This window comes from Strix uralensis, chromosome 27, assembly GCF_047716275.1.
Source record: "Strix uralensis isolate ZFMK-TIS-50842 chromosome 27, bStrUra1, whole genome shotgun sequence".
Lineage (NCBI taxonomy): Eukaryota > Metazoa > Chordata > Aves > Strigiformes > Strigidae > Strix > Strix uralensis.
In genome coordinates this window covers 4754677-4769569 of record NC_133998.1, presented here as the reverse complement: position 1 = coordinate 4769569, position 14893 = coordinate 4754677, and the positions used below count along the sequence as shown (strand labels likewise).

The following is a 14893-nucleotide window of genomic DNA, read 5'->3' as shown; positions in this document are numbered from 1 at the left end:
CAAGCCCAGAGCCACCGGGCTCTCCCCTGCGCGCTGCTTGCAGGCAACTCACTTCCCTTTTCTGTTAGCCACCGGGCCAGCTTACCTACACCTCCCGTGCACCAACTGCTTGCGCGGGGAAGGTTAAAGATTTGCTGCCTGCTGGTCCACATCTAAATCGTTACATCCCGCCGCCTGTCCGGCGACTGCTCCAAGGGAAGTTCATCCAACTTTTCAATTGTACTTTATTTAAAATTCAATTTCAGGTGCAAGACAATAAATTCTGGGGATTGTCAGAAAGTTTAAATTAATTTAAAACAAATTCAAACCAGTGAGAGCTGCAGACTTTTAAAATCAATATTTTATTTTACTTGAATGTGCAAATAAATATAAAAAAAACTACATTCAAAGAGCTGGCAAAGCAATTACAAGCCCAAAAGCAAAGATCCTTCAAAAAAATGGAAGAACAAACTCTTGAATCAAGGTCGTGCTAGCAGATACACAGCGGTCGAGCTTAAACTCTCAGACATTAGCAAGCCACTCTCAAACCTGCACTGCCTGCTTAGTCCATTCACATCATTTGCTACTATCATTTTTGAGACAATAGCACTGTAAAGGGCAAAAGTCTTACTTAATCTGTTCAGATTATAAATTAAGGTTTACAAAATAAGGATGCTTAAAAATACCTGAAGTACACTTAAAAATGGGGAGATGGAACAGGACGGTGCATGGGTGCGTTACCCTCCTACACCTTGGTACACTTGGAATCAAATGCATTTTAAGCCACAAGTTGCAACCTATTCTCTAGTAAACATTTTTCTGTATCATAAAACCATAAAATTTGGCACAGTTGTCATCTCCACTGGAAGACAGCAGAGAGGTGAACAGGACTGAGGCGTATTTTGTTGAGGGGTCTGGAAGCAAAAGGGGGATACTGTGCTTTGCACGGGGCTCGTCCCCCCACTCCTCCACCCAGCCCTCCCATCGCTGTCAGTGTCTTTTATCACTTCCTGCAACAAGAGCAGGGGAAGAACCTTCCCATCATTTCAGTAACCAGAATTTAACAGAGACCCAGACAACGAGAACATCAGTTCTTGATGAAAAGTCCTCCGCTGGCAGTGGTTGTGCAAGTGGCCACGAATGCCAGAGACTGGCCTCCCTCCTTCCCTCCTACAGATTATTTTGCAAAAAAGACAAAGAGTCAGTACAGTTTTCTATTAAACGTACCCCAAAGGCCAATTTTTCTACTGTCAAGTGAGACAATTGCAAAACCAAATGTTGTACAGTGGAAATAACCCAGGACAAATCCTACAGGCTGCTACTTAGGTCTGGCAGAAATTATAACCTAAAAATCAAAGCCACAGAAAATATCAGGGTGGGGGGGTTTTCCCCCAAAAGCCAGGAAAAAGCTGGAAGCAGAGCTGAAAGGAGGCCGGACCTGCCTCAAGACACTGTAATACACTCCACGGACAGTGTGCTTGCCCTTGGCCCCTGAAAAACAAGAGCGAAGTCACAGTGGGGCTGCAGGACAGACACAACTACATTTTCTTGATTTTTCAATAGATTCAGTCAGACAATTGACGTAGTGTTCTGCATGATTCGGGGTAGGTTTTTTGTTAGGCTTCATTGCAAAAAAGCTTAGGTCGAAGTACAGATGGTTCAGTGGAAAAGCTTGTCTGCGATGGTTGTGGCTGGATCTAACGCTGCCCGTTACAGATTTCCATGCGTCACTGCAAATACAGCATCTGTGCTGAGCCAGCAGAAACAGGGAAGTATCTGGGGCAAACCTCAGACCCAGGGCAAACACTGCGCTGCAAGAGCTCCATCTGCTGCTGCTCCTGCAGTGCTACAACCCAGCGGGACGGCGGGGCCGGGCATGCACAAGGAAAGCCAAGCGCCTGAGGACGCAGTCTCCAGAGGCTGCCAATCAACATGCAAAATAGCAAAAAAAAAAAAAAAAATTAAAAAAAAAAAATAGGCCAGACCTCGCAATGGATATTCCTCCCCACGCACACGCTCCAAGCAGCTCCAGATCTGAGAAGGCAGAGTCTGCAGCAGGTCGTAAGTTCACAAAGCAACAACAGGGATGCGGCGCACGTCTTGCCGAGCACTGCAGCGCCGAGAGCTCCTTCCCTCAGTTCATGCTCCAAAATACTTAAGTTGATGAGTGAGAGTTAAGAGCGTGTAGTACGCTGTTCACCCTTGTCTCAGTTTTGGCATTTTTCTCACCAGAGCACCAGTACCAAACACTGCGTTCGTCGCCTGATTAGTACCCATCGCTAACGAAGCGGCCCATCGCGGGGCTCGCAAGCTGTGCCAGGTGCTCTCAGCCCCGCTGGCACTTGAAGGTTACACCGAAGAGTTCTGCAGGCTCTGAGATGGCGTAAATTCAGGAAGATAGGGAACATTAAACCCTTCCAAGTGGAAGCAGCTGCCAGCATCTGCTCAAACACCAGCCCAGCTCCATCTCTCCAACAAAGCCACTGGTGGTAGCTCGCCCAGAGCCTCACCCCCTCACTCAGCCTTCCCGTACTGGCTGGTCAGCAGTGGCCTAAAGCTAGGAAATTACTAAAAAGTGTGTGGCAATGCCAAGAGCCCTCTTCCCATAAAGCTTTTAAAAGTCTCTTCATGACGGCTGGAGGATTACACTGCAAGGAGACAAGTCTATGCCATATGGAAAATACATCATAATCCAAAGTAAAATGCTGTTTGGATAAATATCATTAATACATACATTGCATTCCCACCACTATTCTCAGAGTAAATGTGTTTCACCAGCAACGCTCCTACTTCTCTTGGTCCCAGGAACAAGTCTCTGCTCAGGGTGAAGCTGGACGGCGACTGTACTGAACTCTGTATCTGTTCACCGGGACCCCGTGGACATTCACCGTCTCGCAGGTGGTTTTACAGGGCACCATCTCCTCGTCTTCATCTCCCATGAGCCAGTCTTGAACTACGTCGACTGCCTCCATGGTCACGTTCTCTTCTAGCCACCTATTGTGCCACTCTTCAAACTGCTGGTGGTGCTTCAGCAGCACCATCGGCTGTACCTGAAAGCAGGACAGGAAAGGTCACCGAGAGGTTTCTGGGGGAGAAGCCCAAACCCGCACCTCTCTCTGCACCTGAGATGCACGTGCTTTACAACACAACAAAACAGTGACCAGGAAACCGCATACCTGCGTTTAAAGAGCTCTATTTCTTAACGTTTGCCACTCCCCCTTAAAATTTGCACGGTAAAGAAAAGGCTGCTAAACTAAACCGAAGTACAGAGCATTTACCAGCTCTCCTCCATGTTTCATCCAACACAGAGTAGTAACTTCTGGGTGTAGTTTGCAGGAACTCAGCCACAAGACTTCTTATCGGTACCTGTCTTTTGGCTCACATCCTCAACCTCTGCTACCGCCTGAGCTGCAGAGAGAGTAATAGGAGATGCACCTGCTTGGCTCGGCAGAGAGCTCCCCGCCTGTACATGTAATCCTCCGAGTTCATGATGAACATCATTTTGTGGGTGTTGAGCTTGAAGCGGCAGTCCACGTTGCAGGCACTTTCCACCCCAATCAGCCTCTTCCAGGAGCTCTTCACTTCGCTACGCAGAGCTCTCACTTGCTTACATTGCCACTTGCGAAACTTTTTTAGGTTTCTAGAACAAAACAAGGATTACGAAGCACGTGTCACGCTCGGTTATCCATTCCCTGAAGCTAGCAGAGCTGACAGCACAAGTGTGAAATTTGTATTTCATGTAGTTTTCAGACTTTCTCCAGGATTTCCCTCCACACACTGACAAATATTTAGTGAAATGGGAACAAACGAGACCCCAAATTCCTCCCAGAAGGGACTGCTTAAACAGTCCCACTCCATTCTAAACACAAACCTCAATGCAGTGGTCATAAATTTTTTCTTCAGCATTCTTACGCAGTGCGCTGGACTACAGCAGCCCCTTTGGTCCTCAGAGATGAGTGCATTTCCCTCGAGCTGCTTGTAAAATCGCTGCCAGATATGCAGAGAGGAAGCAGCACCAGCTGCTGCAGGCGTGACTCAGGAGAGGGAAGGCACTCACCTCTGCAGAAAGACGGGTTTCAGTAAGAAGCCATCATTCTGGTTGTTCGGAGCTCCTTCGACCCCAACATACTGCTCCATGTAGTTAGCCAGGTGCTACACAGAAGAGAGACATTTCAAGTCACATTTCGCTCTCATCAAGACAAACACCACTGCAAAGAACTAGTTTATTTTTTTTATATCTTTTATTTCTTATAAAAAGCTGATTTTTATGTAGCTGATTTATGTTGAAAGTCTTTTGCTAACATACCCATTTCTGTCAGGGACCACTGCCCCACCTGTAATCTTCCCACCTCCTAGGTAAACTTATCCTCCCGGCAAAGTCTCACATTTTGGATCAAGAAAGCAGAAAAGTGTTCTTATACATCTGTGTTGTCTGTGCTACAGCAGACTCCATGGTGATATTTACCTGGACCTCCACAGGATCTTCTGTCTGAGTTTCTTCCGTATCCAGCAGCTCAATGGTCATGATCACTTGTCCTTTCCGCTGAAGAAACATTACCTGTAATAAAGTTACAAGCACAAGATATTGGCCTCATGGGTTCACAATAAAATGCTGGATATTATTAAATAAATATGAGCTAGGAGAGAAGTGAGCCTGCTGCTTTGTCTGTGCTCTGGTTTTGGCACCTTCTCTCCATATTGCGCTCTCTCACCAGTGTGGCCTTGGAGCTTCCAAACCCATTTCTCCCCGGTGAAGTGCCACAGTCACTTTATGAAGTTCCCTGGCAGCAAGTTCTTACCTTGAAACAGTTCTCATCCGCCATGCAACGTTCAGCCTTCCACTGATAGCTGGTCTCCTTGGCTGCCCGGACACACCTAGAGGATAAGTTACCTCCAGCAGCACCTCGCTTCCTTTCGTTCAAGTAGAGCTCCACAACCTTCAAGCAGATGTCATCGCTCACTAGATGGTGAAGCTTCCATTAAAAAAGGGGGAATTCAGTCAGCAAGTCTAGGCCAAGAGTTAACTCTAGTGTCTCATGAAAGGAGCACAAAACCCAGCACAGCATCACGCCTCAGATGAAGCACCAAAGCTTTAACTCCAGAGGCTTCGCACATTTCACTCTCTTTTTCATTACTTTGCAATAAAAGGAACAGACAAGAGTGACGGGCTCATGTGCCTTAACTGTAACAAAACTACAATTAGAAGAGAGATTTGAGTAAAAAGGACTGGACATTTATTTTTGCCTTAGATGTATTTTGGGAATGGCAGAATTTTGAAAAGACTAGAACTTAAAAAAAGTTGGAAAAGGCCAGGAAGAGTAAATCCCTTAAGGTGGTCCCTGTACTGAAGCTGAACTATCTCACTGAACTTCTGTTACTGTTTCCCCTACATATATAACTTTTCTCTGAATTTAAAGTTTAGTGAGTCCTTGCACTAGAGGGTACTGTGAGAAACCTATCAATCTACAGGAGGGAGATGCGCAGCCCCCCAACACACAGCACAGCCATCACGTTCGTTACCTGACGGACAATATTCTGCACCAGTTTGTCCATCGTAAAGCCAATGTAGGCGTGGATAGTGAACATCTCCCGCAGCGTGTCCTCATACTGCGTCGGGTCGATGTTCCCGTCCAGCAGACTCCTCACCATATCCAGGAAGGCGGGGTAGTACTCCTCCAGTTCCACCTCACCTGGGCAGGGGAAAAGGGCCACCACTTAATGCTTGTAAGAGGCAGAGTGAAGTCAAGAGATACAAGGGCATTCGGTATTGAGGACACCTTACAGAGAGCACTCTGTACGGAGCGCCGACAGCCTGTAACCGTTTTATCTCACGACTGCCTTGTGGAGTTAACTATTTCATTGTGGAGCCATTTACAGTTTAAATCAAAGTAACAGATTAATACAATGAGACACCTGAGAACATCTGACAACAGCAGGCCTGCGTGAAGTCCTGTGAACTATGCGTGAGAGCTCTCAGAAGATAAATTACAAACTAGCTGTCCTGTTCAATTAGCTGTATCCACAAATCACAAATATAGTGGAGATCTGCACCAATACATTCCTTACAGACTTGCCTGCTGGTCTCATTTACTCAGGTATATACAATCAAGCACTAGCAACCGGAGCATTAAGAACAGACTGTGTCCTGGATTATTCTTACTTGGTTGCTTCAGTCTTAGTTCCATGGCTGGATCATTGTTTTTTTCTTTTCTTCCCTCACAAAGGAGCTTCTCTCTCTCTTTTTCAGTCCGATATTCTAGAAGCTGCTTCTGAGCTTGACGATAAATCTTTAGGAGCCTTGAGCACAGAGTCTGGTGAAGGCGGAGGAAGAAATACCAATTATTATTGACAAAGAACAGACTGTAAACATCATCCAGAGTGTTGTGGGGTTCAGCAGCTGTAACATCACAGAAGGTTGCTTTTGCCTCCAAAGGACTGCTTGGAGGCCCAGGCACATGTTTTTTCCGTAGCTCAGGAGTCTCCAGGTTCTGCCCCTGATGGTTTTCTCTGTCCTCATCTGTTGATTCTTCAGAAATACTGTGCTCAGGGGGCTGAGAGAAAAACAGCTCAGGTATGAAGTGATGCACTATCTGCCGGATGGTTGCTTGATCCTCCTTTTGGATAGTGGGCTGCCGTTTCACATAATAGCTGATAAGAGAGGCTGCATCTTCCAAAATCTGCTTATCTTCATAGATAAAGATAAGATGAGGCTCGTTTGTGGACGAACTTCTCCCCTCTGAATGCTGCTCCTGATGCTGTAATCAAGAGACAAATAGATAAAGATCCTTCCAATCCATGCTCAAGAGCCATTCCTGCCAGAAGAAATAAGCCAGTATTAACGCTACGCTTGGGACAGTCCTTTTGACTGAGAACTCTTCAGAGCACTTCAACAAGGTCCCAGGTGCTATGTAAACATCTAGATAATGCTACAAAGGAAGGGCAGACAGGGTGGATTATTTTCTAGCATACGCACCTCATCATAGACACTCTCGATTTCATTCAGCAAGCTCTTGGAGCGCAAAGCTTTGGTGTCATTTTGTTTGAAGTTGACGGCCTGGTGGTCAAGGGACTTCAGGTAGGCTTTCTCATACTGCTCCCTCCAAATTTTGTTGAAGCCCTGCTGGGCCTCCCGCCATTCCTCCTCTTTTGCTTTCAATCTGCATAAATGTAGGATCGACTTCAGTTCGAACAGACAACCACAGAAATACACACAAAGCATTTTTAATGTAGCCAACCGTGATGCACCAAAAACTTGTCAGTATTCCTGGGAGCAATAAATAAATAAAAGCACCACCACTGAAGAGGAGTTATCCTTTGAAACAACATCTACAGAAAGCAGTTGTTTAAAAATGCTTTAAAAATCCTTTATCAGTTTCTTAAAGAACCCAGGTGAACACAAGAGTATGGGAATTACCTCTTAAGAACAACAGGAACTGCAGTAACTGGGTTTTTCTTAAGACTTTCAATGATCTCTGGTGCTTTATCACCGTAGATGCGATAGATGGCCCTGCGCTGGATCACTTCTGATGTTCCTCCCAAGCAATCATCCAGTCGAAATTTCTCCTGATCCTCTTGAGTCAGTCGTGACAGTTTTTTCTGCACACTCTCCAGCACACGTATTGTGGCTAAATTGGTCTCCAAGACAACATCCAACTGTTAAAAGTTCACAAAAGACACAGTGTAAGGAAGAGGCACAGCAGGAAAATGGAGACCAGCGGCGCTCAGGTTTGTGGCATTCGTCCCAGCCCCACTGGGTGGAGCTAAGAGGTATCAGCAAGGTTTCTGACTGGAAAATGTACCTCTGCCAGTTCTCCCAAAGGTAACATGCTTTTTAGAACTGGACTCGTGCCTAGAAAGAACTACTAGACTCCGAGCAACTGGAAAACACCATACTCTAGCTCAAACTAACAAACACTAATAGAACTTCCAGTAATGGGCCACCTAATTCAGTCAAAATCCTCACAGCTGGAAGTTTTGCTTTCTGAGGAGGCAGACAGGCAGGAAGGAAGCTCAGCAGCAGAGGTACCTCAAACCGCTCATCCTCACAGCGGTGCAACTGCTCCTCATAAGGAGTCTTCTTGGAGCTGACAAAAGTGGAGTCTTCAGACCAGGATGGAAATGAAACCCAGGTATCATTTAACACCTGCAACAGTGCAAAGACATGACATTGAGCAGACCCTAACGAGCCCAGAGCTGTTCTCATGGGGTCTGATACTTCTCTGGTTTATTTTTGCACAGTTCTTGCCTGAGTTTCTACTGGAAGTTTCAGACCTAGTTCACAAGTCACTGTTACGACAGCTCCTCAGAAGGTCAGAGGTCTGTGTGGAACTGTGCCAGGGCCCTGCTCCGAAAGCTCCTTCACTATCACCTCCCAAACCACAGAGATCACTCTGCAGTCATCAGCAACTATAAATAAAGGGGACAGAGTTGCCAACAACAGCGAGAGGTGGGAGCACCTATGCTGCAGATGCCTGTCCTCAGTGAGAACAGTGCCCAAGACACTGACTCACAGTGCATTTTCAGGAGAAAAACTGTTTCTAAAGGCCACGTTGGTCCACTGCTAGAAAATTAATTTCAGGCTAGTGAATATTCTTTTCTGTCTATAGGAATAAATTTGTGTAAGCACACAGACTCAAAAGACTTTAAAGTGAAAGACACGATTTGAGATGGATTTAGATACAATTAGTGAAATGCACATGGATACTGTTATTTCAATAAACTGGATGAATAACTGACGTGAGGCTAGAGCTGGCTAATCGGCATTAAAGAGGGGAATCCACATGCAGAAACTGCGTTAACTGCCCCACTTCAAGGTAGGTAGGTGCAACGTGTGTTCAGGGATGGAATAGGTTGGCCCAAAGTACCTCCTTGCAGATGGCTGTCCTTCCACTGCACTTTGGCTGCTGGTAGGTTTTTGGGAGAGCCCGGTAACTTGATCCTATGCGTTTGCAGGAAGCATAATCAATTTCTCGACTCATTCCATCCCCAGATCGGTCGCTCAGTGGAGAAGCAAATGAAAGCTCTTTCACACCAAGAAAGGACTTGAACTGTGCAAAGAGTTCTGGGAATTTCCTTCAAAAACACAAGTAAGTGTATTTTGTTATGTCACTCTGACAATTTTAGGGTGGCTGATGTGTGTCATGAGTAAGGGAGAAAATCTAAATAAACTTAGCATTGCAGTGAGAAGTCTTTCACCAATGTTTTACCTCTGTTTTCATTCTCTCTGAATTACTTTAGGGTTTTTTCTGACTTAAGGCAGGAAAAAAATTTCCCTTCACTACTTCACGAATACTCCCCTTAACTGACTGAGGAGTCACTGATCCTTGCCATGTGACTCTTCCTCTTCCACTGGAAGACAAACAGCACGAGAGGTTCGTATCAGAGCTCAAATTATTTATCCTTTTCACAGCTCTGTTCTGAGATTTCATGTTTATACCTGTATTGTATTTTGAGACAGGGAGTGTGAACAGAGACCACCCTCCAGAATTCATGAGATTCTTTGCCCCCAATGATTTAGTATAACATCAGATAGTCTGCTGCTTGTGAGGCTTTCAGCTGGTTGCACAGAAGAAAATATCCTCCCTAAAATGCTCTAAGAGCTGTGTAGATAAAAGATTCAGATTTTATTACCCGTCTTTTTGGACTAGCCTTTAATTTCTTACATGCTACCTAGGAGGTATTTCTGAAGTTAAATCCAAAACTTCAATAACAAAGTTCACGCCTACCAAAAAGTAAGAAAATAAGACCTAAAAAGTATGACACAGCAGAGAAGGTAGCGAGTACCTTACCCTAAAAATGGTGTAACTAGCTGGAGCAACTCGGAGCCTGAAACCAACTCCTGGTTGAAGAGAGCAATGCAACGGAGAAAATTTTCATAGACTTCCTGGCTCTTTAGGACCCTACGCACCTAAAGCACAGTTTGGAGAGAAATGATCAGATCACTCAAACACCACTTTTATTTAGTTCATATTCTAAGCAGTCTGAACCACGGGTACAGTGACAAACCTCTGTCTACACTGCAACATATAAAGCGAATATGCACAAAAATGCCCAGTTTCAAACAATAATCTAGTAACTACAGATGGTACCATGAGGTAATATCACTGAAAAATAGAGAAAAATGTGTCTATAAGAGACAAGCATTCAGGAAAAGGTTAATTATCAGTTTCTATTAATCTTCCAAACCCACCTATTTTCTCTTTTCTTGGTCCATCTTTCTCCACTGAAAAGTCAGGCAATTGCTAAGTGCTGACACGTAGATTGTACAGAAAACCAACCAATTAATAACCACATAAACGGTTGAATATAAGTCTACAGAATGTAAGAACAGGCCAAATACTGACCTTGTCAAAGAAGGAAAACTCTTGCAGCGTTCCGTATTTTCCCACTGTCGCTACTGACAGGTCTTTGGTACCTCGCAGTTTCATTTTCTTCTGTTAAAAGAACAAGGAGTTATACTTAAAATGTTGTAACTCAAATGCTCTCAAATTCCACTTTGCTGAATATAACAGCTCTGTGCAAAGGCTGGAACTCTGTATTTCCCTAATAATGACCTCGCATTGCTGTGTCAAGTCCTTCACAGCAATCTCTATCAAATGAACCCCAGCTAAGAAGAAGAAACAACAAAAAAAGGATCACTTGAGAAAGAATTCCAAAGATTTCTTTGTAGAAGCAATAAGCTGTCCCTTTCCAGGGCCAATACTTAGTATGGAAGGTCCTGATATGTTACCACACATATTTAAGCATCCTTTAAAATTTTAGATTTTTATTTAAAGTTATTTTTAAAATAACTTTGAAATTTGGCTTCTCGTACCTAATATCTACAAACCTCAAGGACACTAGTCATGACAACTTCATCTAAGCAATTATCTAAACACAAGGAGTAGTATTGGGTTATTCTAAGTTTTTACTTGCTAAAAGATACCTTTGCTGGGCCAGAAACAGGACGCAACAGCAGCGGTCTGGATCGCTTTTTGCTGTGTTCCAGATTCTTCTCATGCTCAGTTTTCTGGACACTGTTCACTTCACATGGTCCATTTCCTGTGAACTGAAGTAAATAAATAACGATTTCAATGTTCTCATTTGGCACAAATAAAGAATGCTGTATATCAGAACAGGACACAGAGCATGTAGTTAAGCCACCTGTTCTACGAAATTTTGAACGCTGAAGAGGAGCAAAGTTCATCTACTGGCTGTATGTTTTTCCATCATGATTTGCATTCCTAAAGCTTCTTTATGTATTCTACATACAAACAGAGAGTATTCAATATTCTGCCTTGTTTTAAGCATACACATACCAAAGACCTTTTAGCCTCTGGGAGGAACTGTCCAAACTCAGAAAGCAGATCCTCCTGTCCCCTGAACAGATTCGCTACTTCAGTAAACACTTCTTCCTCTGACATGCCCCGAAAGGGTCGGCCTTTAGTGTTCAGCTGTTCTTTCTGAAAAGATACGCACAGATGTTAAATAGAGTCAAAAACATACCTCACTATGCAAGAACTACCCACTATGCAAGAAACATCAACTCAGCCAAAAACCTTATGCTACACAAACTTGAAGTAACTATCAGATAGCCCAAGGTTCTCACAGCGCATCCTTTCACACGGGATATCACTCAATCAGCTGAAGGTGAGTAAACACAGATCTAGCTACAACCCCTTTACACCTCAGACCCTGGAAAGTTCTACAATTTTCACACTTTTGTCATTTCATGTGGGTATCTATGAGGCAACTGTTGGACAAAGGCTAGTGCTTGGGAACTGTGTACGCCTGTTCAATAGGCAGACATTTCATTTGACAGCCACTCCTCAAACAGCTGCAAACCCACAATGGCTTCTATGGAAGACTTCTTACCTGGTAAGTATGAAGAATTTCTAAAAAGGATCTGTAAATTTCTGGATGGTCAAGAAAACGTGTTTTGATCTTATTCACATAACTGATAGCATTATTGAACTCCACAGAATCAGACTCCAAAGGAATTTGGGATTTATCTTCTTTGTACGGAAGCTGTTGCCTAAACTCCTCGGAACAGTCGCTGTGATTGTGCGAATTCTCCTGGGAGTAATGCAGCAGCAGCCCGCTGCCAGGGAGAGCGCTGGGAACCGGCTCTGCGGGCACCTGGTGGCATGAGACACAGAAGACAGGGACTTGTACAGAAACACAGGTGCAAGTTCAACAACAATCTAGCATCAGGGTTTTCAAGCTGTTCAGCTAGAAAAGATTACCACGTGAAGAAGAAAGAAAAAAGATTCAATCAGCCAGTAAATTTCCCTACCAAGCTGATTAACACCATCAGTTAAAAAAATCCTGTGAGTCGTATCTGGCTCATGAACCATCTGACTCAGGAGCACTTTTGACTGTCGCTGCATTGTGCCCCACGCTTGAGAGGGTGTAACAACATGCACTGCAGCTTCTGTTACCACTGGTTTATTTCAGAGGAACTGTCAGTTTTAAGAAACATATTAAAACGTAAGGCTCTTAAAGATGCTAAATTTCTAAGCAACAGAGATATCTAAGGGAACTGAGATCTAAAAGATATTTACTGCTACTAATTAAACCACACATTTGTCAGTAGAATTCAGGTAACAGCTCTATTTCAGCCTCCACAACACATCAACAAAATAGAAGCAGAGGCCAATATGTATCCGTCTGTATTACAGCAGATGCCTTTCACTGCAGGATGTCAGCAATTGCACGGCAATACCTGACATGTATTTTTTGCTTATTGCCTAAACACATTTCCCAGTTTCTCAGTGGAAGACTAGAAATGCAATTCTTCCAGGTTCTCTTTTTGAGATTTGTCACTACACACACCACACACTGAGAATAAATGTGTCAAGCCAATTACAATTTCAGTTTTCCAATCTGACTGAAGTAGTTGAAGTGGCAGTTCATGCAGGAATATCATTCTGGTGCAAAACTATAGTTCTAGTGCTAAACTAACAACTGGTTTGAGAATAAATATTTAAATTTGTTGTACCATTATCATAGACTTTGAAAACCATGTAAAAACTTTAGCGACATGCAAGACACGTAAATCAACGCAGCCTAAACTGTGCAAGAGATGTGTATAGCAACACGTAACAGAATTTATTTAGAGAACATGAGCTCTATAACCTACCTGACTATTCAAAGGTGACTGTATACTTAACTTCCCATTCTTTGGAATTTCTATCCTGTAGCCCAGAGGGAGGAAAGCATTGAATCCTACAATGAGGTCGGGATGCTCATGGAAAAGCTGCGAAACACGTCGGATTACTCCAGGTGTGTCAATGCTAAAATTGAGAAGAGTCTGTTACTTGTGTCCAAATCAGAAATACAAGTTAAGCCTAGAAAATTACAGAGGTATGTGAAGCATCTGACTTCTTAGAGATGCAATTTTTAACAAGCAAGCTTGGGAACCTCAGACCTAGAAATTAGCTCAAGCAGAGGGAATGACCACTGCAGCCTCATACTGGGAGTGTCATCCACAGAGAGGAGACATGAGCGTGCAGGTTACCCAATACAGGCAAGACAGCCACCACCTCTAGGGCTGACAGGTCACACAGAGGCTCTGCTCTCAAGCTTCTTCACTTATTTTCCAGATCTGTGTTTCAGAAAGGGGAAGTAAAAATAGATTTGCCTTTTCCAGTAGATTTTGTCTCTGGAAAACGACAGCAGGATAGAAACCCTCCACCTTCAGTGTCTAGTGACTGCACTACTGGGGGACAGGCCCGCAGGTAGCCTGTGTGTCTGCAGAGGTGGGAGGATGGTGTGAAGGCTGGGGGACCCTGCAGGGGCAGAGAGACCCCCACAAAGGCTGAGGAGCTCCCCGGAGCAGCCCTGGGGTGCAGGGCCTGGGCTTTACCTCTGGCTTTTGAACTCTTTCATGATCTCCAGGAAGCCATTGTAGGTGGCGGGGTCGCTGCCAAAGCGGATCTTCACCTGGTCCAGGTAGGAGAGTGCATCCTCCACCTGCAGGGAGAGAACTGGGGTGAGGGCTAGAAAGGGGGAACGGGCCCTGGGGCACCCCACGACACTGAGGGAGGCAGGAACAGGCCCCGGGGGGAGCCCCACAGCACCGGGGAAGGGGGAGCAGCCCGGGGAGGGGCACACGGTACCAGATGAGGAGGCCCTGAGGAAGGCTGGCCCCGGGGGGGCATCACCGTAGTAGGGAAGGCGGGCATCGCGGTGCCGGAGGAGGATGGCAAGGCACGGCGGGGGGCACGGTACCGCGGAGAGTGGAACAGCTCCCCAGGGAGGATGACCGCGAGCTGGGGAAGGGGGCATGGTATAGGCGAGGGGGGCAACAAGCCCGGGGCGGGCCTCACGGTACCGGAGGAGGAGGGCGCAGTCCCCAGGGGACCCCACGGCACCGGGGGGAGAAGGCCCCGGGACACCCCGCGGTACCGGCGGGGGGCGGGGGGGGGCGGACAAGCGGCGGGGAAAGGGGGGGGCGGGTTCGGCACCACGGACGGGGCGGGGCAGGTCACAGCGGCGCGGACAGCGCCGTCCCCGGTGGGGGGGGTGGGGGGGGTTTGAGGGCGGCGGGGAGCGGCCCTTCGCGGTGGGGCGGGGGAAGGGGGAAATCACGGCGGTCCCGGCGGGGGCAGCCGCCGGGGCAGTCGTCGCACTCACATGCACCGGCAGCTTCTCCTGCGCCGCGGCCCGGCCGCCGCCGCCGCCGCCCCAACGCGGGGCGCTGCCCCCCCGGCCGCCGCCGCCGCCCCCCGCCGCCATGTTGGGAGTCGGGCAGCAGCGCGCCCCCCGTCAGCGCGTGCGGAGCGTCTGCGTCAGCGCGCACGGCGCCACGGCCCGGCCCGGCCCGCGCGGAGCCTTCGCGGCCGCCGTCCGGGAGCGCGCGCGCTGCTTCCGGCCGTTCAACCGCCATGGCGGGAGCCGCGCCTCAGGCGGCCGCGGGAGGGTGAGCGGCCTC

At 46.5% G+C, this 14893-nt stretch overlaps 1 protein-coding gene across 2 annotated transcripts; it reads right to left on the bottom strand.

The window, feature by feature from the left end:
- Positions 1–322: 322 nt before the first annotated feature.
- SIN3B (SIN3 transcription regulator family member B) lies at positions 323–14881 on the bottom strand. 2 transcript variants are annotated; one of them, XM_074851584.1, is made up of 19 exons: positions 14596–14881; positions 13826–13932; positions 13100–13253; positions 11833–12096; positions 11277–11420; positions 10904–11026; positions 10323–10412; positions 9768–9886; positions 8844–9051; positions 8006–8122; positions 7394–7632; positions 6953–7136; positions 6140–6734; positions 5500–5669; positions 4779–4952; positions 4445–4537; positions 4037–4131; positions 3415–3619; positions 323–3029 (listed from the first exon to the last, which is right to left on the bottom strand). In XM_074851584.1, exons 1-19 carry the CDS (start codon positions 14695–14697, stop codon positions 2799–2801), a joined length of 3414 nt encoding a protein of 1137 aa, XP_074707685.1. In that variant the 5' UTR covers positions 14698–14881; the 3' UTR covers positions 323–2798. The 2 variants fall into 2 exon arrangements, 1 of the variants encoding a protein (XP_074707685.1); XR_012626551.1 differs by having other exon boundaries at positions 2856–3029; positions 3258–3619.
- Between the last annotated feature and the right edge of the window lie 12 nt (positions 14882–14893).

What these genes read in the sequence shown, in the direction of transcription:
- SIN3B (XM_074851584.1), bottom strand. Translation starts at nt 14,697, where the DNA reads ATGGCGGCGGGGGGCGGCGGCGGCGGCCGGGGGGGCAGCGCCCCGCGT. An exon ending in CAGAGGCTAAAAGGTCTTTG is followed by an intron (nt 11,027 to 11,276) that starts GTATGTGTATGC and finishes TATTTACTTCAG; the next exon opens with TTCACAGGAAATGGACCATG. An exon ending in GTTCCTGTTGTTCTTAAGAG is followed by an intron (nt 7,137 to 7,393) that starts GTAATTCCCATA and finishes ACATTTATGCAG; the next exon opens with ATTGAAAGCAAAAGAGGAGG.